The following is a 22,822-nucleotide window of genomic DNA, read 5'->3' as shown; positions in this document are numbered from 1 at the left end:
TGACGATCGAAAGGCAAATCTTCCACCTTGGCCTGCAACTCCTTCGGGACAGCGGCCTGGTATAGCCAAGACACCTGACACATGACTATGGCTGAAGCTGTGGATCTAGCTGCTGCATCAGCCGTGTCAAGTGCAATCTGCAAGGCTGTTCAGGTGACTGTATAACCCTCTTGTATCACCATCTTGAGAATCTGACATTTGGAATCTGGCATGTGTTCAAATAGAGGGATTAGTTTCGAATAGTTGTTGAAATCATGATTTGCTAATTGTGCCACAAAGTTACACATCCTCAGAGCAGAAGTGGTGGAGGAATATATTTTCCTGCCCAAAATATCCAGGCGTTTATCCTCCTTGTCGTTTGAGGAATTTTTGGTCTGAGACATTTTTACTTTCTGTTGTGCAGCGTCCACAACAAGGGAGTTAGGCTGAGGATGTGTAAACAGAAACTCCATACCCTTCTGGCTTATGAAGTATTTCTTGTCCGACCTCTTACTAGTTGGTAACAACGTGGCCGGAGTCTGCAGATGTCGTTAGCAACCTCTAGGATAGTGTCATCAAAGGGAAAGGTGAGCTTCGACTTTTGGGAAGGTTGTAAATTCTTTAGCAGCCGATGCTGTTTCTGCTGCACATCCATGGTCTGGATGTCCTGAGATTGAGCAACCCTTTTGAAGAGTTCCTGGAATTGCTTTTGGTCCTTCATAGGAGACAAGTCCCCGGGGACCACCGCATCATCCGGAGAGGAAGAGGAACGCTGCGCCGGGGAATCAGGGCTCTGCTGCGCCTGACGAGGAGTGTGGTCCTGCTTTTCTTCCTGATAGCTTGAATCCACATCTCCAGCAGAGGATGGTGGGGCAACATAAGGCGTAGACTCGTCCGGACCGTGTGGAGACTCAGGCCGAGAAGATTGCGGTGACTGTGACTGCGACTACCTTCTGCGGTGAGATGAATAAGAAGAGCACTCATGATAACATCGGTCATATCACCGGCTGTGGCAAGGAGAATGGCTGTGTCTTCTCAGATCCCTTATGGCTCCTGCAAGGAGGTTAACAGGATCTGTCGAAAAAGGCTTTCTTTCTTGACAGATCCCCTCTAGACTGCCGCTTTTTGCTGACAAAGTGCTGAGTTGGCACAACGCAGCAGTCATTTTTATGCAAATTAGGAACGGGATATTTAAATCCCTGCCTCATTTGCAATGTCAACCTGCCTAATCTGCATCCCTCTGCCGACAGAGGGATGCAGTCTAGACATACAAAAAACTTGGACTTACAGGGTAACGTATCTTGGACTTATAGCAAGGATGGCCTGTATCTCCACTACTCTGGTGATCAATATCCCCTATAACACACTTTTCCAGATTAATTATTTCTATACATGTATAGAAATAAAGACATAAAAAGACATTGCAAGTACATGGACAAACAGTTTTCACAAGGTGATAACTCTATATCTGATCTTTCAGTACACTTCCTCAATGGAAACCTGCATAACCGTCAAAAGGTGAGCCCAGGAATTTAAATTCACAATGCAGCTGGAAACCAAAAAGCATGGATTCAACAGAGACATTGGGTTTATGACTCATTACAACAATCTGTAACACATCACACTGCTTGCTAACCCTTAATGACCCACTCCAAACTCCTTTTGCATACAATTGAACACTTATTGTCCACTCTGTTTTCAAGTGTCTTTCTATAACATTCATTATCACTTATGCTTAGCAAGCTCTTGCAATTTCTATGTAGCTCAGACACAGAACTACCTTTCTTCAGATCTCAAGAGCAGCTCTTAGCAGCTTGTGCCTTCCACTTACAGAGATTGGTCCAATAACAGATATTATGTTACCTCCTTATCTCTCTCTTAGCCTGGGTCCAATATGGCCACAAAACTGTAAACAAAGTATTACATTAAAGAAGATGAAGGAATTAAAGTATTTAAGTTGTTCCTAGTCCCAGTGAAGACATCTAGAGAATGGGTAATTCAAGTACTGAAAATTCATGTCAGGAGTCAAATTCTTTACTGATGGGAAACTCTATCATCACAGCCATGGCTCTTTGGTTTAGACAAATAAGCTAAAATACCAAAGTGAAGAAAAAAATCATTATTGCAGAACAAACCAATGCATTTTAGGTTTAGGCCAAAGGTAATCATGCCTTTAAAAAAAGAGTCAGAAATTCACAGTCATTTTGAAAATTAGATACAGTTATTTTAACCAGCCTGTTTATCCATAATCAGATCCTGCCAGTTTTCCAATGGGCATGTATCAAAAGTTAGAACTATTTATCTGCCATCCAGGTTGATGAAAAAGTGTTTCATTACAAAAATATATGTAAAATGAGTTTATATGTGAAATACATGTGTTAATGTCTTGTTTACCTGTGTCAGTTGCCAAGTTCCTCTTTCATCTCTAATTAATTTTTTTAAGTTCTCTTCCAAATTCTTAAAACAAAAATATTTACAAATTAACAACCACCCTATCATGTATAACAAAAGCAAATTAAATGGCAACTGCAATGAAGATTTAATACTGATATTCTTATAAAGATGAACAGCTTTCAAACTGTGTCCTATCTATAACATTATAAAATACTGAATAAAAAGAGAGAAAATTATCATTTGGCACTATAATTATATGAATCCAGACAGAGGAAGTAAACAAATGTAGCAAAAAGTAGAAGAAAGGCAACACAAATTTCTAAGGTATAAATTCAATTACCTTTTATAACTAGTAATAATTAAATATATTCAATATCTGTGTATTCCCTATAAAGATCATGGATGTCAAATGAGTAATTTTATATAGCAGTGCAATGACCACTTGCCCTTTCATGAAATTCAAGTATGATACAAACAGGCAAGGCAATACACAAAACAGTTTATTCCTGTCTTTATAAAAGGCTATACATTGCTTGATATCCACCATAGGAAGGTGCTGTTCTTCTAAGGAGGAGAGACCTTTACGGGAAAAAACACATAAATGCACCTCCTTGTTCAGATGAAACTGATTCCACCTTGGATAAAAATTTTCTGGATAGTTGCAGTGTTCCAGAAGCAGATGACATAGTCGCAAGTCTCTGTAGGGACTCTGTAGCCATTCTTTGCAGGCTGACTCACACATTAGCAGAAAGAGTTAAGCTCTTTCACCGTTCATTGTCTTTTGCTGATGGGTCAATCAGATTTGCTTGTTTTTTTCATTGTAGTCCCTGAAGTTCCAGTAATGGGAGTGACCCAAAGCAGGGAATATACTATACAGATATACAGGTAAGTATTCCTAACTTCATCTACAAAAATTATACATGCATACAAATGGGATAATCGAATTCAGTAAATCACAACCTTTCCAATGATATGTTACATGCACCATCTTGCATAAAGCATATCTCAATTATGACATTCATACCATAAGCATATTTGCATAACACATATGGAATGTCCCATCATGCTGTCTATGCTTAAGTGTCATAAGCGAACGAGTTTTTCGACTGAAGGAAGTAAGCAGTGAGTCCCCCCTCAGAAATCTTATCATGGCACTTGAAAAAAAAAGATTTCCTTTGAATCAGGGGAAATAATGCTAATATTTCTGACAAATACGCTCTCAGCACACTGAGCACTAGGCCTAATTTCTGGAGATCATGGGCAAGTGGAATATCCTCCTATTCAGCATCACAGATGCGGGAATGAAAGCCTTGTGTTCTAGAAGACATACCTGGGAGTTGAGTGCAAGGCTGCCCTTGACTTCCCCCACCCTCACCCCTGCATTTTAGTACACCTGGGAGAGGAGGTTATAGAAGTTGGGGAGGAAAGCAGGCAGTTCAGCATGGGGTGCCGTGGAGATCTATGCTTCAGATGTTTCTCCTGTGCCTGTACCAGGTGTCTCAGCAGCTGTTTGGTGTCCCACAAACCTCAATATTTCAGCATGAGTCTTGCATTCACGTTCCCAAGTGGATCCAGACTGCTGGCACTTAACATTAAAAAGATCACAGAGCAGTTTTTAAACTAAGAGACGGAGGAAAGCCGATTGGTGCAGAGGAGCACATGAATTGGACAGAGACGTCACTTAAAGGAGAGTCTATTGATAGAGATTCTCTAGGTTTTAGTGAGGAGGAGAGGATAGAAGAGGATAAAGTATGGGCCAGATCAGACGAAAAACATTCACATAGAAAAGAATCTGACACATCAGAAAAGGACAGACGAATAAACAGTGGACAATTTTTAAAGTGCTTCTACACAAATGCTAGGAGTCTGACTAATAAGATGGGTGAACTAGAGTACCTCATATTAAAGGAGGAGATTGACATAATAAGCATCACTGAAACCTGGTGGAATGAGGAAAATCTGTGGGACACAATCATACCGGGTTATAAAATATATCGGAAGGATAGAGCAGGCCGGGTGGATGGTGGAGTGGCACTGTATGTGAAAGACATTGTAGAATCAAATGAAATAAAAATATTAAATGAATCAACATGTTCAATAGAATTGCTATGGATAGTAATTCCATGCTCCAATAATAAGAAATTAGCAGTAGAGATATATTACCGATCACCTGACCAGGACAGTTATACTGACATTGAAATGCTGAGGGAGATTAGAGAGGCTACCAAAATAAAGAACTCTATAATAATGGGGGATTTTAATTAACCCCATATTGACTGGATACATATCACCTCAGGAAGAGAAGCAGAGATAAAATTTCTCAATGGCTTAAATGACTGCTTCTTGGAGCAGCTGGTACAGGAACTCACAAGGGGAGAGGCAATTCACAATTTAGTCCTGAGTGGAGCATAGGATCAGGTCCAGGAGATAACAGTTACAGGACCGCTTGGGAATAGTGACCATAATATAATAACATTTAACATTCCTGTGGTGGGAAGAACACCTCAGCAGCCCAACACTGTGGCATTTAATTTCAAAAAGGGGAACTATGCAAATATGAGGAGGTTATTTAAAGAGAAATTAAAAGGTACAGTGAATAACGTAAAATCCCTGCAAGCTTCATGGATACTTTTCAAAGACACCCAACTTAAATGCATACCCCAAATTAAAAAACATAGTAGAAGAACTAAAAAAGAGCCACCATGGCTTAACAACCATGTAAAAGAAGCAGTGAGAGATAAAAAGACATCTTTTAAAAAATGGAAGTAAAATCCTAGTGAGGTAAAGAGAAAGGAGCATAACCACTGCCAAATTAAGTGTAAAAATGTAATAAGAACATCCAAAAAGGTGTTTGTAACCTATCCTTTCAATCAGCTTCTGTCCCCAACGACTGGAAGATAGCTAATGTAACGCCAATATTTAAAAAGAGCTCTAGAGGAGATCCCGGCAATTAATAAAAGAATAAAATTGTCAGGCACATAGAAGAACATAATTTTTTGGGCAAAAGTCAACATAGTTTCTGTAAAGGGAAATCACGTCTTACTAATCTATTAGAGTTCTTTGAAGGGGTCAACAGACATGTGGACAAGGGGGATCCAGTAGATATAGTGTACTTAGATTTCTAGAAAGCCTTTCACAAAGTCCCTCACTAAATGCTCTTATGTAAATGAAGTTGTCATGGGATAAGAGGGAAGATCCTTTCATGGATTGAGAACTGGTTAAAAGACAGGAAACAAAGGATAGGAATAAATGGTAAATTTTCAGAATGGAGAGGAGTAACTAGTGGTGTTCCCCTACGATCAGTCCTAGGACCAATCCTATTCAACTTATTCATAAATGATCTGGAGAAAGGGGTAAACAGTGAGGTGGCAAAGTTTGCAGATGATACTAAATTGCTCAAGGTAGTTAAGATCAAAGCAGATCTTCAAAAAGATCTCACCAAACTGAGTAACTGGGCAACAAAATGGCAAATGAAATTTAATATGGGTAAATGTAAAGTAATACACATTGCAAAAAATAACCCCAACTATACATATAATATGATGGGGGCTAATTTAGCTACAACTAATCATGAAAGAGATCTTGGAGTCATCATGGATAGTTCTCTGAAGATGTCCACGCAGGTGTGCAGTGGCAGTCAAAAAAGCAAACAGGATGTTAGGAATCATTAAAAAAGGGATAGAGAATAAGACAGAATATCTTATTGCCCTTATATAAATCCATGTTACGCCCACATCTTGAATACTGTGAACAGATGTGATCTCCTCATCTCAAAAAAGATATACTGGCCTTAGAAAAGTTTCAGAGAAGGGCAAATAAAATGATTAGGGGTTTGGAACGGGTCCCATATGAGAAGAGATTAAAGAGACTGGGACTTTTCAGCTTGGAAAAGAGGAGACTAAGGGGGGATATGATAGAGGTCTATAAAATCATGAGTGGTGTGGAGAAAGTGAATAAGGAAAAGTTATTTACTTGTTCCCATACTATAAGAACTAGGAGCCACCAATGGGCAGCAGGTTTAAAACAAATAAAAGGAAGTTCTTCACACAGTGCATAGTCAATCTGTAGAACTGCTTGCCTGAGGAGGTTGTGAAGGCTAGGACTATAACAGGGTTTAAAAGAGAACTAGATAAATTCATGGAGGTTAAGTACATAAATGGCTATTAGCCAGTATGGGTAAGGAACAGTGTCCCTAGACTCTGTGTGTCAGACGGTGGAGATGGATGGCAGGAGAGAGATGGCTTGATCATTACGTGTTCAATTCACTCCCTCTGGGACACCTGGCATTGGCCTCTGTCGGCAGACAGGGTACTGGGCTGGATGGACCTTTGGTCTGACTCAGTATGGCTGTTCTTATGTTCGCCTAGACTACAAGCCTCTTTCAAAAGAGACTGTCTAGACATCCACAAGACTTTTGAAAAAGCAATCTGCTTTTTCAAAAGAGAGCATCCCGGCAATCTGAATGCTCTCTTTTGGAAAAGCCCTGTTTGCATTCAAGAATACCTTTTTTGAAAGAGCTCTTTTGAAAAAAGGCGTTCTTCCTCATAAAATGAGGTTTACTGCTATTGAAAAAAACTGCCATGTTCTTTTGATTTAATTTTGAAAGAATGCGACGGCAGGTGAATTTTTTTTGAAAAAAGGCTACTTTTTTTTTTAAAAAAAATGTGTAGTCTAGACATAGCCAGGGTCCCTTCTCCTTATGCTCTATTCATATCACCTGCAGTATCATTCTCCCCCATGCATTTAATTGCACCCTGTTGCTGCAGACACATTGCATTTGCTCATTAAATGTATCATTCTGAGTATGTTTTTTCACTTTCTGATCTGTGATAGCTGAACCACTGGAGGAGCTGGGAGAGTGGGCAATAGACAATCTGTTGTACCCACTGTAATGAAAATAGTGAAAAGCAGACTTTAGAGAAGACACATTGTAGAAAGCAGAAGCTAATCTTTTACTATGAAAGAACCTCTGTCCTACACAATAGGCACATGTTATGTACAAGGTCGAAGTTACATTTTTAGGCAGTTAGTAGGCAGGTACAACAGAGATCTGAAAGGATCTGCTACAGTTGGGATTGGTCCTGCCTTGAGCAGGGGGCTGGACTTGATGACCTCCTGAGGTCTCTTCCAGCTCTATGATTCTACATTTGTTTTGGTGGCAGACATGGTAAGCAAAAGTTTTGAGCTCTTTTGCTCTTTTGCTTCCACTTTGAAAGCATGTGCGACACAATAGTGGCTGCAAACTTCAACTGTCATGTGTAGGCATGCATCTGCATTTGCAAAGGGAGGCCATGTTTGCAAGGGGTCCAGGGATGGTGGCAAGGGCTCATGTGGTCACAGTGTATTCGCCACCTTCCTATTTGCCAGGAGAATGCAATTTTCTCTTTCCCCATTCATCCTTTCTTCTGCTCCCTGAGTCTTTACCAAATGTATGGCAGTGGTCACAGCACAATTAGAGGTGTGAGACAAGAAGATCCGATATTGCAGAGTATCTTCACCACATACCTAGAGAGAATGATGGACAAGATCAAGGAAGAAGTAGAAGGGATATTGATGCATGGGATGAGAATTAACAACTAGAGGTTCATGGATGATATAGTTATCATTGAGGAAGATGAAGAGAAACTAGTGAGAATGGTGCAGGTGCTAAATGAGGAAGGGAAGTGGTATGGACTGATTGGCTACGTCTACATTGGCACCCTTTTCCGGAAATGCTTAAAACGGAACCATTTTCCGTTATAAGTATTTCCGGAAAAGCGCATCTACATTGGCCATGGACGCTTTTCCGGAAAAAAGCCCCGATCATCATTTTCGCGATCGGGGCTTTTTGCGGAAAAGACTTCTGTGCTGTCTATGCTGGCCCTTTTCCGGAACAGTTTTTCCGGAAAAGGACTTTTGCCAGAACGGGAGCAGCATAGTTTTTCCGGAAAAGCACTGACAATTTTACAGTAGATCATCATTGCTTTTTCAGAAAAGCAAGTGGCCAGTGTAGACAGCTGGCAAGTTATCTTTTCCAGAATAAGTGGCCCAGTGTAGACACAGCCATTATGAATATCCATAAAATGAAGATAATGGTATTTGGAGATAAGTAAATAAGAAGGAAGATCCGTTCAGATGGGATCAAACTAGAGAACATAGAGAAGTTTGTGTATTTGGAGAGCAACATGACATATGATCTAGACTGTAAGAAGGAAATAGTGATTAGAATAGCGAAAGCAAGAGCGAGTTTGAAGGCAATGGATAAGATCTGTAAAAATAAAGAGATTAGTTTAGGAATGAAGCTGAGTGTCTTGAAAACGTGTGTATTTAGCAGAATGTTGTAGAGATGTAAGACACAGGTGATAATGAAAGATTCAAAGAGAAGGATATTGGCATTCAAGAGGAGTTGTTATAAAAGGATCCTGAGAATAGGATGGATGCAGAAGGTCAACAACGAGGAATTATATAGGAAGATACAGCTGAAAGAGAACCTACTACAGAAGTTATACAATAGAAGTTACAGCTATTCGGGCATATCTGCAGAATGAACGACGAGCGAAAAGTTAAGACCCTGGTATTTGGCATAATGGATGGTCCGAATAGGAGAGGCAGATCCCACAGAGAATGGGGAGATGATATAGTAGATTGGTGCAGAGCTAGTCTACAGAAACTAAGCCACTCCGCACTGGACAGGAAAGATGGAAGGAAATAGTGAGGGAGGCATCGGACACCAACGGGCACTGAGCCCATGGTTGTTGTTGATGATGATGATGATGATGATGATGATGATGAAGAAAGTGTCATCGGTTTTGGCAGTAAAAACTTAAAGACTGTGTCTATATTGGCATCCCTTTCCGGAAAAGGGATGCTAATGTGACGAGTCGGAATTGCAAATCCGCGGGGGATTTAAATATCCCCCGCGGTATTTGCATTTACATGGCTGCCGCTTTTTTCCGGCTTGGGGATAAGCCGGAGAAAAGCGCCAGTCTAGACGCGATTCTCCGGAAAATAAGCCCTTTTCTGGAGGATTTCTTATTCCTACTTTCAAGTGAGATGGGAATTGCCTGGGAACCTAACTACTATTTTAACACTGTTTCTATGGCAAAATGTGTTCCAAATTCCAAACAATCAACTTACAAAAGAACTTTTAGAACAAAATCCATTCACAAATTGGGGACTTCCTGTATCTTCTTAAGGCTATATCAATGGATGTAGCTCAAAGGCTAATATTTAAGACATCATATATTGCTTTCAGTGAGCACTAGTGTTCAAGCATGTCAGGAAGCTCCTTTTTCTTCCTCCAGTAATGAGCCTAAAACTGAGTTCATGGCATCCGTAGTATGTATTTATAATGGGATACAACAGTTTGGTAACTGAAACACACACACACACACACACACACATACACTCTCTGTCTCTCTCTCTCTCAATTATTCTTTTCTGAGAGCCTATATGTTAAATACATACAGTCCAGGGTATGTACTAACTTAAGGGACCTATTTACAATGTCAGTTATATCCTGGTATAATTCAGATTTTGTGAAGAATATATTTAATTTAAAATAAAATAAGCACATTTTATAGAGTATCAATAGTTTTCCAAGAAATGTAAGAATATGGGGGGTGAAAGGAAAGTGCTATCTGTGATTTTATCATTTTCAATCATCTCAGAGTAAGAGTATTATTGTATGGTGAAGAATATTTGCTTTGTAATAATTTTAAATAACTGCTCTTTTGATCGCTATTTACCTGTGACAGTCCATCAGTCTATTTACTTTTTCCTCAGCAGGATATGGAATATGGTTTTAATTTGTTTAAATATATTGTTAAATTTGGAAGTTTCATTTAATTACTCAGCTGATGATAGCCTGAATACCAATAATTTATTGGCAGAGGATATACTAAGGAAGTAACATTAAGTGAAGAAAAGACTATTTAGTTACAAATAGCTACAGAACAAACATTAAGCAAAGTACATCCACATAACTCAGCCCTTCTTCATTTTGTAATATTCTGTACATGCAGCATTAATGATATTACTCATTTCATACAAATATAAGACTTCTCATTTTTAAGAACGTCAATATTGTCCTAATTCAGGAAATAGAATTATATCTCTGTATATGATAAACTGAAAAAAGATTAGGTGACCCAAGTACTTGTTATATATTAAACTAGTCACAGGTGAGTAGCTATAATAATATATGAAGAACTTATCCTTAATGGTTACTTCAGTCACTGCAGTTGAGAAAGGATATTATTTGTTTCTGAGAACTGCCTGGCAATAAATTATTATCTAGTACAGGCCTGCACAACATACGGCTCGTGGGCCACATGCAGCCCAAAGGGGCTCACTGTGCGGCCTGCGACGACTTTCGGAAATAATATTTCCTCCCTCCTCTCTTTCGCTCTCCTCTACTCCCTTTTTGAATGCGGTGCTCTCTTGTACCGGTTCCTCTCCCCCTGATGTAAGGGACGCACGCACGCTCTGGCCCCACCTTATGACTGTGTGTGACCTTGTCCCCACTTCCGGCTTCTGTCCCAAGACTCAGCCCCCTTGCACACAGCTTGGCTGGGTGGCCACTTGCGCAGTGCAGACCGCTATCAGAACGCTGCGCTCCCCATGCAGCACAGGGGTCAGCGCTGTTGGAGTGTGGGGCGGGTCGCCCTGTCACAGCTCGCCAACTGGTAAAATCTATGCCCCGTCAATATTATAACTTGTATCAGAGGGAACAAATTTTGCGCCGCGAGATATTTCTTCTCTTTGTGTGTGACTGTGAGTCTTTCCCTTGTGTGTCAATTTATTCAACAAAATCTTGAGCTTTTGGGGAGAGCATCTGGCAACCCTACTTGCAGCCCACAGCTGTTTTCTTTGAAGTAATATGGACCTCGCCACTTTCTGAGTTGTGCAGGCCTGATCTAGTAAGTACATATATTTACAAAACCAACAAGACTAAGAGCTTCAGCTACCTTATAGATAAACAAGAGATTCTTGTAAATATTATGGAAGCAGCAGAAAGATTTGGAAGGGCTTGCATATGTATGTTAAGAGTGAGCAATGGGTGAAAATGACACCTAGTTGTGGGCCTGGGTGACAAGAAGGATGTGGTATTTGTCTACAGTGACAGAAAAGGGTGAAAGTAGAAAAAGATGAGTAAAAATGAGTAATTCAGCTGTAATTATATTAAATGAACAATAAAATATCCTGGAGGACATGATTACACAGTCACACTGAAATGCAGAGTTGAACAGAAGGAAACAATTCAGAAGTGAAGACAGATTTGGGAGTCATTGGCAGAGGGATAGTATTTGATAATACCTGCCTGTGAAAAAGATCAGCTTAAGAAAGTGTGTAGACATAGGAATAGGTCTATGATACCCTCTCTGTGGACCAATCACTACAGGGGGATGAGACACAATTTTGCCAGCATGATACTCAGGAATCCTGAGCTCTGGACAAAAGCATTGCTGCTTATGTCCCCTTGCCCCCCCACCCCCACCGACCTTTTCTGTACTTATAGCCATCTGTCTCTGTACACAATGTTTTTTTCCTATTATACTTTCCCCCTGCCCCCCGTTCCAATCCCTTTGCCTCCCACAATCCTGTCCTGTTCCACCTCTGTTCCTGTCCCCAACCCTAGGTTTGGGACTCTGTGACAGTCTCTATTTATTCCTCCCTCCCATTTTGCTACCCATCAGTTTGCATTCAGTCAGGTTATCAGTGCTCACCAACCAGTAGATCGGGACCTACTGGTAGATCCTGGAGCCTCTAACAGGTGATCCTGACTGATTAGGCCAGAAGGTTATTAAGTGCCAATTCTTCAGCTGCCCTCCCCTTCCCCGTACCTCCCACCAGGAGCATCCTGCTTGCAGTGCAAGGCAGGGAAGGGAGAAGAGGGGGCATTCATGTCAAGGTGTCCCCTCTCCCATACAGAGAGGGGACACAACAGGACTTGGGATGGAGTTTGCTGACTGCTTTTAAGAATGGTGCAGTACCAGATCACCTAAGACCAGAGCCTACACCACTGCTGCCTCTGCCTAGTGAAAGTGAGGAAGGATGGGGGAGAGGAGGAGGATGGACTGAGCAGGAGTGGGGCCTTGGAGAAGGATCGTGAAGGAGGTGGGGCAAGGCTGTTTGGGTTTGAGGTAGATCTTGAATTGCACTTAAATTCAAAAAATGATCTCATGCTTAAAAAGGTTGGAGACCATTGGGCTACATCATAGAATCATAGAGCTGGAAGAGACCTCAGGTGGTCATCAAATCTAGCCACCTGCCCCAGGCAGGACCAATCCCAGCTAAACCAACACAGCCAGGGCTTTGTCAAGCCGAGACTTAAAAACCTCTAGGAATGGAGATTCCACCACCTTTATAGGTAACCCATTCCAGTATTTCACCACCCTCCTAATGAAACAGTTTTTCTTAATATCCAACCTAGACTACTCCCACTGAAACTTGAGACCATTCCTCCTCATTTTGCCACTGTTCACTACTGTGAATAGCCCTTCTCTATCCTCTTTGAAACCTCCATTCAGGAAGTTGAAGGATGATATCAAATCCCCCCTCACTCTTCTCTTCTGCAGACTAAACAAACCCAAATCGCTCAGTCTCTCCACATAGGTCATGCGCTCCAGCCCCCTAATCATTTTTGTTGCCCTCCACTGGACCGTCTCCAGTGCGTCCACATCCTATCTATATGGGGGGGGGGGGCAGAACTGGACACAATACTCCAGATGTGGCCTCACCAGAGCCGAATAAAGGGGAATAATCACTTCTCTGGATCTGCTGGCAATGTTCCTCCTAATGCACCCTAATATGCCATTAGCCCTCATGGCTACAAAGGCACATTGTTGGCTCATATCCAGCTTCTCAGCCACTGTAATCCCTAGGTCCATTTCTGCAGAACTGCTACTTAGCCATTCAGTCCCCAGCCTGTAACAATGCTTGGGATTCTTCCATCCCAAATGCAGGACTCTACACTTGTCCTTGTTGAACCTCATCAGATTTCTTTTGGTCAAATCCTCTAATCTATTCAGGTCACTTTGGACCCTATCTCTGCCCTCCAGTGTATTTACCTATCCCCCTAGTTTAGTGTCATCTGCAAACTTGCTGTGGGTGCAATCTATCCCCTTATGCAGGTCATTAATAAAGATGTTGAACAAAACTGGTCCTAGAACCGATCCTTGGGGCACTCCGCTAGAAACCGACATTGAGCCGTTGATAACTACCCATTGGGTCCAACAGTGTAGCCAGATTTCTATCCATTTTACAGTCCATTTATCCATATTCCCTTAACTTGCTGGCAAGAATATTGTGGAAGACTGTATCAAAAGCTTTGCTAAAGTCAAGGTGTATCACATCCACTGACTTTCCCATATCCACAGAGCCAGTTACTGCATCATAAAAGCTAATCAGCTTGGTCAGCCATGACTTGGCCTTCGTGAATCCATGTTGACTATTCCTGATCACTTTCCCCTCTTTCAAAATGGATTCCTTGAGGATCCCCTCCATGATTTTTCCAGGGACTGAGGTAAGACTGATGGGTCTGTAGTTCCCTAGATTGTCCTTCTCTTTTTTAAAAATGGGCACTACATTTCCTTTTTCCAGTCATCCGGGATCTCTCCTGATCTCCACGAGTTTTCAAAGATAACGGCCAAAGGCTCAGCAATGACATTTGCCAACTCCCTCAGTACCGTCCGATGCATTAAATCTGGGCCCATGGATTTGTGTATGTTTAGCTTTTTTAAATAGTTCCTCGCTTGTTCTTTCCCCACCAAGGGCTGTCTACTTTCTTCCCATACTGGGTTGCCTAGTGCATTTGTATAGGAGCTGACCTTGTCCATGAAGACAGAGGCAAAGCATTGAGTACTTCAGCTTTTCCCACATCATCTGTTACTAGATTACCTCCCTCATCCAGTAAGGGCCCCAAACCTTCTCAGATTGCCCTCTTATTCCTAACATGCCTAACTTCCTTTTTGTGTTTAAGCTCACCAAGGATTTCCCCAGGAAGCTAATCTGGTCACCTACCATATTTGCTTTTCTTGCTGCACATTGGGATGGTTTCTTCCTGTGCCTTTAATAAGGCTTCTTTAAAATACCACCAGCTCTCCTGGACTCCTTTGCCCTTCATGTTAGCATCTCAGGGAATCCTAACCATCAGTTCTCTGAGGTAGTCAAAGTCTGCTTTTCTGAAGTCCAGGGTATGTATTTTGCTACTCCCCTTTCTTCCTTTGGTCAGTATCCTGAAATCTACCATCTCGTGATCGCTGCTTCCCAGGTTGTCACCCACCTCTACTTCCCCTAGTAGTTCCTCCCTGTTTGTGAGCATCAGGTCAAGCTGCACATGGCCCCTGGTCAGTTCCTTCAGCACTAGTACCAAGAAGTTATCCCAGACATTCTCCAAAAAGTTCCTGGATTATCTATGTACTGCTATATTGGTCTCCCAACAGATGTCAGGATGATTAAACCAGGGCCTGTGATCTGGAAGTTTCTCTCAGTTGTCTGAAGAAAGCCTCGTCTACCTCATCCACCTGATCCGGTGGTCTATAGCAGACACCAACCACAACATCACCCCTGTTGCTTTCACCTCTAAACGTAACCCATAGACTCTCAACAGGCTTTTCTCCCTCTATATACCAGAGCTCTGAGCAATCATACTGCTCTCTTAGGGTACGTCTATGGTACAGCGTTATTTTGAAATATCTAATTTCAAAATAGTTATTTTGAAATATCTTATTTCAAAATAATGCATCTAGACACAAAATGCATTTCAAAATAGCGCGTCCGCACTGATTGGACGCTGAATCATATTTAAGGCCAGCTGAAACCGGTTCTGGCAGAGCATCAGGTCAGGAGTTACTTTGTGTGGCTGCTGCCTGAGGCTGTATGAGGCCTGTGCTTAAAGGGACCCCCCTGGACAGCCAGTTCTCAGCTTTCCCTACTTACTTGCCTACCTCAGTGAGGGACAGCAAAGCATTTTTTTCTCTGTTTGCTCTGGTTGACCTCACTTGGGACACCACAGCACTACATCATGGAGCCGAAGCTGCTCCTGGGCACTCTGATGCTTCTTTTGGATGTGTTGCTACAAGCCTGGCAGCACTTTCTGGAGGCTGCCTTGCAGCATCTGCTACAGCCCAACCCCCAGGCCATCTTCTGGACCCTCCTGGGGCATGTGGAGGAGCATCTGCAGCTCCTGGATGCCAGCGTGCCCTGCCACATCTGGACACCAGCAGGAACTGGTGGGACCACATCGTCCTGGAGCACTGGGGAGACCAACAATGGACCCAGAACTTTAAGATGAAGAAGGACACCTTCATGGAATTCTGCGAGTGGCTCGTCCCTGCTCTGCAGTGATGGGACACACACGAGGCCAGTGTGAACGAGCGCGCCCCATGTCCTAGGGGACATGCTACCCCAGGGTCCTGTCCCCCTTACTCAGTCCAACTACCTCCTACAATTTAGTCCAACAGCCTCCTTGAGGTAGACTTAGTGTCTTTTATGCAGTTACAGTTTAGCAACTCGATATAACACCTGCCACTCAGTGCTCCCCGCCTTATGCCGGCGGGCTGGCGGGGAGGGGGATCCAGGCTCAAACATATCTCCGGTTCCCGGCCCAGGGCCGTAAGGGAGGGACGATTACTCTCTCGCCCTTAACCCCCTTTTGATTGATAGGGATACTGTCAAAACATGTCGGCCCACAGGCTGTAAGCCCAACCCTGGGCCACTTCCTACCCACCTGGCCCTTTCCCCAGTTGGCTCCTGTCCACTCAAGCCTCAGAACCCCAGCCCGTCAGAGCGTGACTTCCACGATAGATGCACCCTCTTCACCATCCCTCTTCAGAGCCTACCTGTTCCAATTCACCTCGCTGCCCATCCTCCCCCATTTTGGACTGTGGCGTGCCACTTTTAAAGATGGCACTGCAGTGCCATGTAGGCTGCCTGACTCCTGCACAGATGCGCTGTGAATCACCATGCCTCTGGCGTGAAGCAGGTGCTGCCTGGTTGAGGCCTTCCTGCCTAACTGCGCCTGTGCACCCATCCCACTGCCATGGCACCATCCTTCCCTCTCCTGGCTCGACACCGTCCACAGGAGTATGGAGCTCGGTAGTTTCCTCACCGCGAAACCCCAGCCCGGCGGCATCTATATAATCCACTGGTGCCACCCCTTCCCCAGTGTGGTGCTTGACACAGGAGTGCACTGCCCGGCGACTCTGTCACAGCCCATCATTCACCTCCAGAAGTATGTGGCCATTGCTCTCTAGAAGTTCTCCATGCTGGATAGCTACCGATCCATGGGGAACCAGTTCAGCATAGGGAGATCCACCGTTGGAGCAGTGCTTATGCAGGCATGGCAGTCTCTGGCCACTGTGCCAGGAGGGGGAGTGCAAAGAGAGGATGGGCTGCCCGAGGGAAAAGGGGGGGAGATGATGCAAGTCCCCTCCATGGGAGTGTTTGTTCTGTCCCACCCGCACTAAGGACTGTCCGCGGGGGCCAGGATTGCAGGGAGTTTGCTCCTAGGGAGTAGGGGCGGGGCGGTGGTGCGGAAGGAGCACTCTCAGCCACCCTGGCACCTCAGTGACTCTCGGTTTTGTGTGTCCCTCTGCAGGTGGTCAAGGCCATCAATAGAGTGCTGCTGATGTTGATGCGGTCATCGAGGGGTTTGATGTCCTGGGCTTCCCCAACTGTGGGGTGGCTATCAACAGGACACACATCCCCATCCATGCCCCAGAACACCAGGCCTCCCTTTATATCAACCGCAATGGATACTTTTCCATCATCCTGCTGACCACCGAGGCCACTTTGTGGACATCAATGTGGGCTGGGCTGGCAAAGTATATGACGCACGAGTGTACCGAAACTTCTCCATTTGCCAGAGGCTGTACGCTGGGACCTTCTTCCCCAAACACCACATCACGGTCAGGGACACGGACATGCTTGTGTGCCTGGTGGGGGATGTGGCCTATCCCCTACAGACCTGGCTCATGAAGCCCTACACGGGACACCTCAACCCTCCCCAACAGGCATTTAATGCCAGGCTTGGCACGGCCTGCATCATGGTGGAGGATGTCTTTGGCCGGCAGAAGGCCCACTTTAGATGCCTCCTCACCCGCCTGGACCTCTCCAAGTGAAATATTCTGCACGTGGTGGCAGCGTGCTGCGTGCTGCACAATTTGTGCAAGAGGAAGGGGGAGGCTTTCCTGCCAGTCTGAATTGCAGAGGCTGAGCAGTTGGCTGGCCTGTACATGCAGCCCCACATGGAAGGCACATCGCGGGGCTGTCTGTATCTGGGAGGCCCTGTGGGAGAGCTTCCACCCGGAGGAGGACTAAAGTCTCCCTGGTGTGCCCCACTGGGGACTTGTGTCTCATTCCACCCTCACATCCTTCCACTTAACCCTCCTTAACCCCCCTTCCTGATGAACAATAAAGACATGTGTTCAAGAAATCAAACTCTCTTTATTGAACAAAACTGGGATGTGGGGGTTGGAATGAAGGCAGGAGAAGGGAGGCAAGAGGGTGGGAGAGGGGAGGGGTAAACCTGGGAGGAGGGAGCTGGAAGAGGGAGGCAAGGGGAGGAATGGGGAAGAGAAGCTCAGGGCTCAGGGTTGGGGGTCCGCTGGGACGGTTTGGGGGCCCTGGCTGCGTGGCATACTCCCTCTAGGCTCCTGTGGCTCCTGGCCCTCCTCCTCCGCTGTGCCCTGGTCAGGGCCCTCTGCTCCAGGGTCGATGACCACCTGGGGGGCACAGACCATCCTGCCCCCCAGTATGTGGCTCAGGGTGTCAAAATAGGGGCACAAGTCTGGGTTTGCCTGTGTGGGAGCTGCTTCCTGTGGCCCTGGCACATGCCTGCTGCAGCTCCTTGGTTTTCATCCGAACCTGCTCCTGGGTTCAGAGGTGGCCAGACTGGCAGCCATGCGACTGTAGATGGCCACGTTCGTCCATCTAGTACAACGATCATGGCCTTTGCAGGCCTCCCCCCAAACCTCAATGAGATCCCTGATCTCTGCACTGGACCAGGCAGGTGCCCACCTTTTCCAGCCCCTGGCAGGCTCCTGGGAGCTGGCAGACTAGTCCTGGGGAGTGGTGGAGGACTGGCTGCCAGTGGCTTGCCGGCTCATGCTGCGGCCTGGGTCAGGGGCAGCAGCAGAGTGGCTCTGGGCTGGCAGGCATGGTGCTAGCCACAAAACACTGTAGCCAGACTCTACCCTTTTAAGGGCTCTGGGACGGGGAGGGAGGAGAGGAGTTTTCCTGTTTGTGCCCAGAGTGGCCACCAGGGCACCCTGGGAAGGGCTAGAGGTCCCTATTTCAAAATAAGCACCTACACAGCGCTTATTTTGAAATAGCAATTTCAAAATAGGTGCTATTCCGCATGGAATGAGGTTTACCAATTTCGAAATAAGCTCTCCACTATTTTGAATTAATTTCAAAATAGCAGTTGGCCTGTGTAGATGCTAGTACAGTTATTTTGAAATAACAGCTGTTATTTCGAAATAACTTTGCTGTGTAGGCATACCCTTACATACAATGCAACTCCTCTTCCTTTTCTCCCCGTCTGTTCTTCCTGAACAGTTTATAGCTTTCCATGACAGTGCTCCAGCCACACTAGTCATCCCACCAAGTCTCTGTTATTCCAATCAAATCATAGTTCTTTGACTGGGCCAGGGCTTCTAATTCTTCCTGTTTGTTTCCCAGGCTTCTCACATTGGTGTACAAACACCATAGATAACCAGTTGATCACCCTACCTTCTCCATCTGAATCAGGGGTCCTCCCTTGTTGCTCATTCCTCCTTGTGTTTCTTCCCGGTATCCGACTTCTTACTTACCACAGGGCTTTGGTCACCGTTCCTCAGTGAACTTAGTTTAAAGCCCTCCTCACTAGGTTTGCAAGCCTGCCCACGAAGATGCTCCTTCCTCTCTTGGTTAGGTGGATCCCATCTCTTCCTAACAGTCATTGTGCCTGGAACAGAGTCCCATGGTCGAAGAAACCAAAGCCCTCTCTCCAACATCACCTGTACAACCATGCATTTACTTCCTCAATTCCCTACCTGGACCTTTTCCTTCAACAGGGAGGATGGACAAGAACACCGCTTGCACTTCAAATTCCTTGATCCTTTTTCCCAGTGCTACATAATCTGCTGTGATCTGCTCAAGGTCATTCTTGGCTGTATCGTTAGTTTTTACATGGAGAAGCAGGAAGGGGTAGTGATCTGAAGGTTTGATCACTTTGGGAAGACTCTTGGTTGCATCCTGAATGCGAGGTCCTGGTAAGCAGCACACTTCTCAAGATTCTAGATCTGGACAGCAGATGGATGACTCAGTCCCTTTTAGGAGAGAGTCCCTGACCACCACCACCCGTCTTCTTCTTTTGAGGGTAGTGGTCGTGGAACCCTCATCCCTAGGACTATGTATCTTATGCCTTCCCTTAGATAGTGTTCCCTTCTGATTTCTTCCATGAGAGGTCCCTGCCAAAGGATTCTCCACTGCAGTGCCTGAGAAGAGAGCCTGAAAGTGGTTACTTACCTTTACAGGAATGGGGGATACCTGAGTTGGCCTTCTTCTTCTAGAGGCTACATGCTGCCAGTTCTCTTCCTTGTCCTTTACAGTCCTCACTGGCTTTTCAGCCTGCTGTGCCTGCAGAATTAAATGCTGCCTTCTATCAAGGAAGTCTTCATCCTCTCTCATAGATCATAGGGTAGATACTTGGGCCTCAAGTCCTCTATTTTTTCTTCCAAAATGGTGACCAGCTTGCACTTAGTGCAGATGGAATCCCTTCTTTCCTCTGGGAGGAAGACAAACATGGCACATGCTGTGCAGGTAACAACAGCAGACCTATCACTATCCATACCTTCCTTCCATCCAAGAGATTCCTCAGATGTTATTAAATGCCTCCTTGAAGGGCAGGAGCGTAGTGACAAAATCTTAAAGAATGGTAAATATACCTCGCCCCTTCCCCACCCCTTCCAAATTTCCTCTCAAAACTCACTCTCAACAGTCCCTGTGAACAGTCCCTGGTCGCAAGCTCCCTGGTCACTGACTCACTCCTTTATAAAGCCTTGGACTGCCTGATAGCCTCTCCCGCTAATTAAGGCTCATGAGCAAAGGCTTCTAGAGTTCAAACCCTGATTAGAAGTTCACAGTTTCCACCTGCCAGCCACATCACACACTCTGTGGGGGATGGAGGGAGAGATGGGAAAGGGAAAAAACCTCCAAACCAAACAGCCAAACACAAGCTCAGTACACCGCAAGAAACCCGCAAACACACACACATACTACAGACAGCCACTTCCCTCCAGGGTTCTGTATTTGCTTCCTCCTTCACCTGGAGAGCTTCCTCTCAAAACTCCCTGTTAGCAGTCCCTGTCCTATATGTTCCCTAGGGCTATGTCTACATTGCAGAGCTTTTCCGGGATGCCGGAAAAGCTCTGCCATGTCCAAGGAATGCATCTGCTTTTCTGAATTTTTTTTTGTAAAAGCAGACACATTTTTTCGGCATTCCTGTTCTACGAGGAAGAAGTGATGTTCTGAAAGAGGGTTTTTCTTCCCAAGATTTGGCCCATGTAGACGGGCCAAATGTTGGAAAAGCCTTTTTCAGAAGAAAAGCAGAAAAAGATACGGAAACTGCAGTTTGCAATTTTTGTATCTTTTTCTGACTTTTCCCTGCAGTGTAGACATAGCCTAGGTGTCAGCAGAGCATTGAAAACATAAGTATCACTGTTCTCATTTCTGTGCCTTGTGCCATAGTAGCCCTCTCTCTGTCCCCGGGTTCTGTGAGAATGGATCATGCCCATTGTTGTTGGCACAGAGTACAATAGAGGTATAGTAACCTTGGAGACTTACTGTCAGACTCCAAAAAAAATTTGCAAATGGCAATTTTCAATGGCTTGCATTTCAGACAAATGGGGTGGATTTTCACTGGAACAGTAAAAGGCGAGAGCAACCTCCATGCAAATATCAAATCTCTATTCCACAGGATCGGCATCCTAGAATTTTTCAGTGAAATCATGCGGTTTTAAGATTGGCAAAATAATGGACTTTTTCCCTTCCGTCATTTCATGTAACAGGAGGATTACTTTTGCTGAAACTCTGCGAAAAACTCTAGATTGCAGCAGCTCTGTGCTGGCATGGAACACTTCACCCCATAAAGTTAAAGTCTGGAAAGTTGTAAGGTACTGAAAATATGATCTTGAATGAAAAGCTTTGGTCAAAAACTATATGAATTGTGGCCTATAAGAAGGGCATATCTCAATAAATAAACGAGGACTGTTACAAATATTCTCTTCTATCCAATTTTTCTACATCTTAAAAATGCTTTTAAATATAATGTCATATACAACCTTGTAACGAATTTTTTCTCTAATTATTTGTTCTTCTAATTCTTCCACTTTTGTTTTTCCTTCACCATAAGCCATTTCAATATTATATAGCTCTTTATTAACTTTTCGTAATCGTTCTTCAATTTTCTTGATGTTTTTGCTTATACTCTGCAGTTCTGACTGATATGTTATTTTTCTTCTTGAACTGTTAAAATAAAACAGAGCCTTGAAATTATCTTGCAAGAGAGTCAAGCTTGCAGAAGAAGAGCTGTAAAAGAAAAATCACTGTTAAATAAGTAAAGCTAAAACATTTTAAAAATCTTACAAATGAAAGTCAATATTTTATTAATCACTTAGTTGATGCTGAATATAGGAGGTGCATGTTCCAAATGTACACTTCCATTTTGATGAAAATATACTGTAACTTGTATTTCCTGATAATCTATTGATTTCAGAAAGTCATATCTTTGTTCTACAGTATCCAGAAAGCAAATAAAGTCTACATCCGTAATACAGATAAGTAAAAAACTATATTAAAAGGACATTGCATAATAAACTGTAGGGTGGTTAAATACTGGAATAAATTGCCTAGGGAGCTTGTGGAATCTCCATCACTAAAGATATTTAAGAGCAGATTAGATTAGACATTTATCAGGGATGGTCTAGATGGTACTTGGTCCTGACGTAAGGGAAGGGTACTGGACTCAATGACCTCTAGAGGTCCCTTCCAGTTCTAGCGCTCTATGATTCTATATTACCTTTGAGGGGTGGACCTCAAAATGGTATTGACTACCCTATTCTTTGATGGGCTTTACCACTGTGATGGCTGGGAGGGATACGACCCTTTTCTAAACATCCTAACTATTCAGTTAACTAAATTATGAGTAAAGGGCTAAATGCAGAACAGTGGGTATACAGCAAGTGTTGGCAGGGAGCCAGGAGAGCCAATGGGAAGAAGTGAGAGATCTAAAATGAAACAGGTTCAGCCTGCTTCAGCTTTTGTGTGAATTCAGAGCAAGAACTGGCAGAGAGATAAAGTCCTGGGAATCAGGAAGGAATTTTGAGGAATATCCATGTCTAGAAGGACTGAAGCTTGGAACAATGGATATATCAGAGGACAGTGAATGTGTAGTTAGATGTGATCAGGTTATTTTATTTTCTGG

General features: G+C 44.0%; 1 protein-coding gene across 3 annotated transcripts in view; it reads right to left on the bottom strand.

The window, feature by feature from the left end:
• Positions 1-22,822, bottom strand: part of CCDC178 (coiled-coil domain containing 178) — a 382,168-nt gene that overhangs the window by 243,934 nt on the left and 115,412 nt on the right. For all 3 annotated transcript variants that reach the window (XM_089776273.1, XM_089776275.1, XM_089776274.1), the window contains exons 11-12: positions 21,681-21,864; positions 2,374-2,436 (exon numbers count right to left, since the gene is read on the bottom strand). In XM_089776273.1, the coding sequence (XP_089632399.1) occupies positions 2,374-2,436; positions 21,681-21,864 (247 nt within the window). The remainder of the gene's footprint in view (positions 1-2,373; positions 2,437-21,680; positions 21,865-22,822) is intronic.

This window comes from Pelodiscus sinensis, chromosome 2 (genome assembly GCF_052426305.1).
Source record: "Pelodiscus sinensis isolate ZL-2025 chromosome 2, ASM5242630v1, whole genome shotgun sequence".
In the NCBI taxonomy this organism is placed as follows: Eukaryota; Metazoa; Chordata; order Testudines; family Trionychidae; genus Pelodiscus; species Pelodiscus sinensis.
The sequence above is the reverse complement of the archived record's forward strand: the minus strand, read 5'-3'. Positions and strand labels throughout refer to the sequence as shown.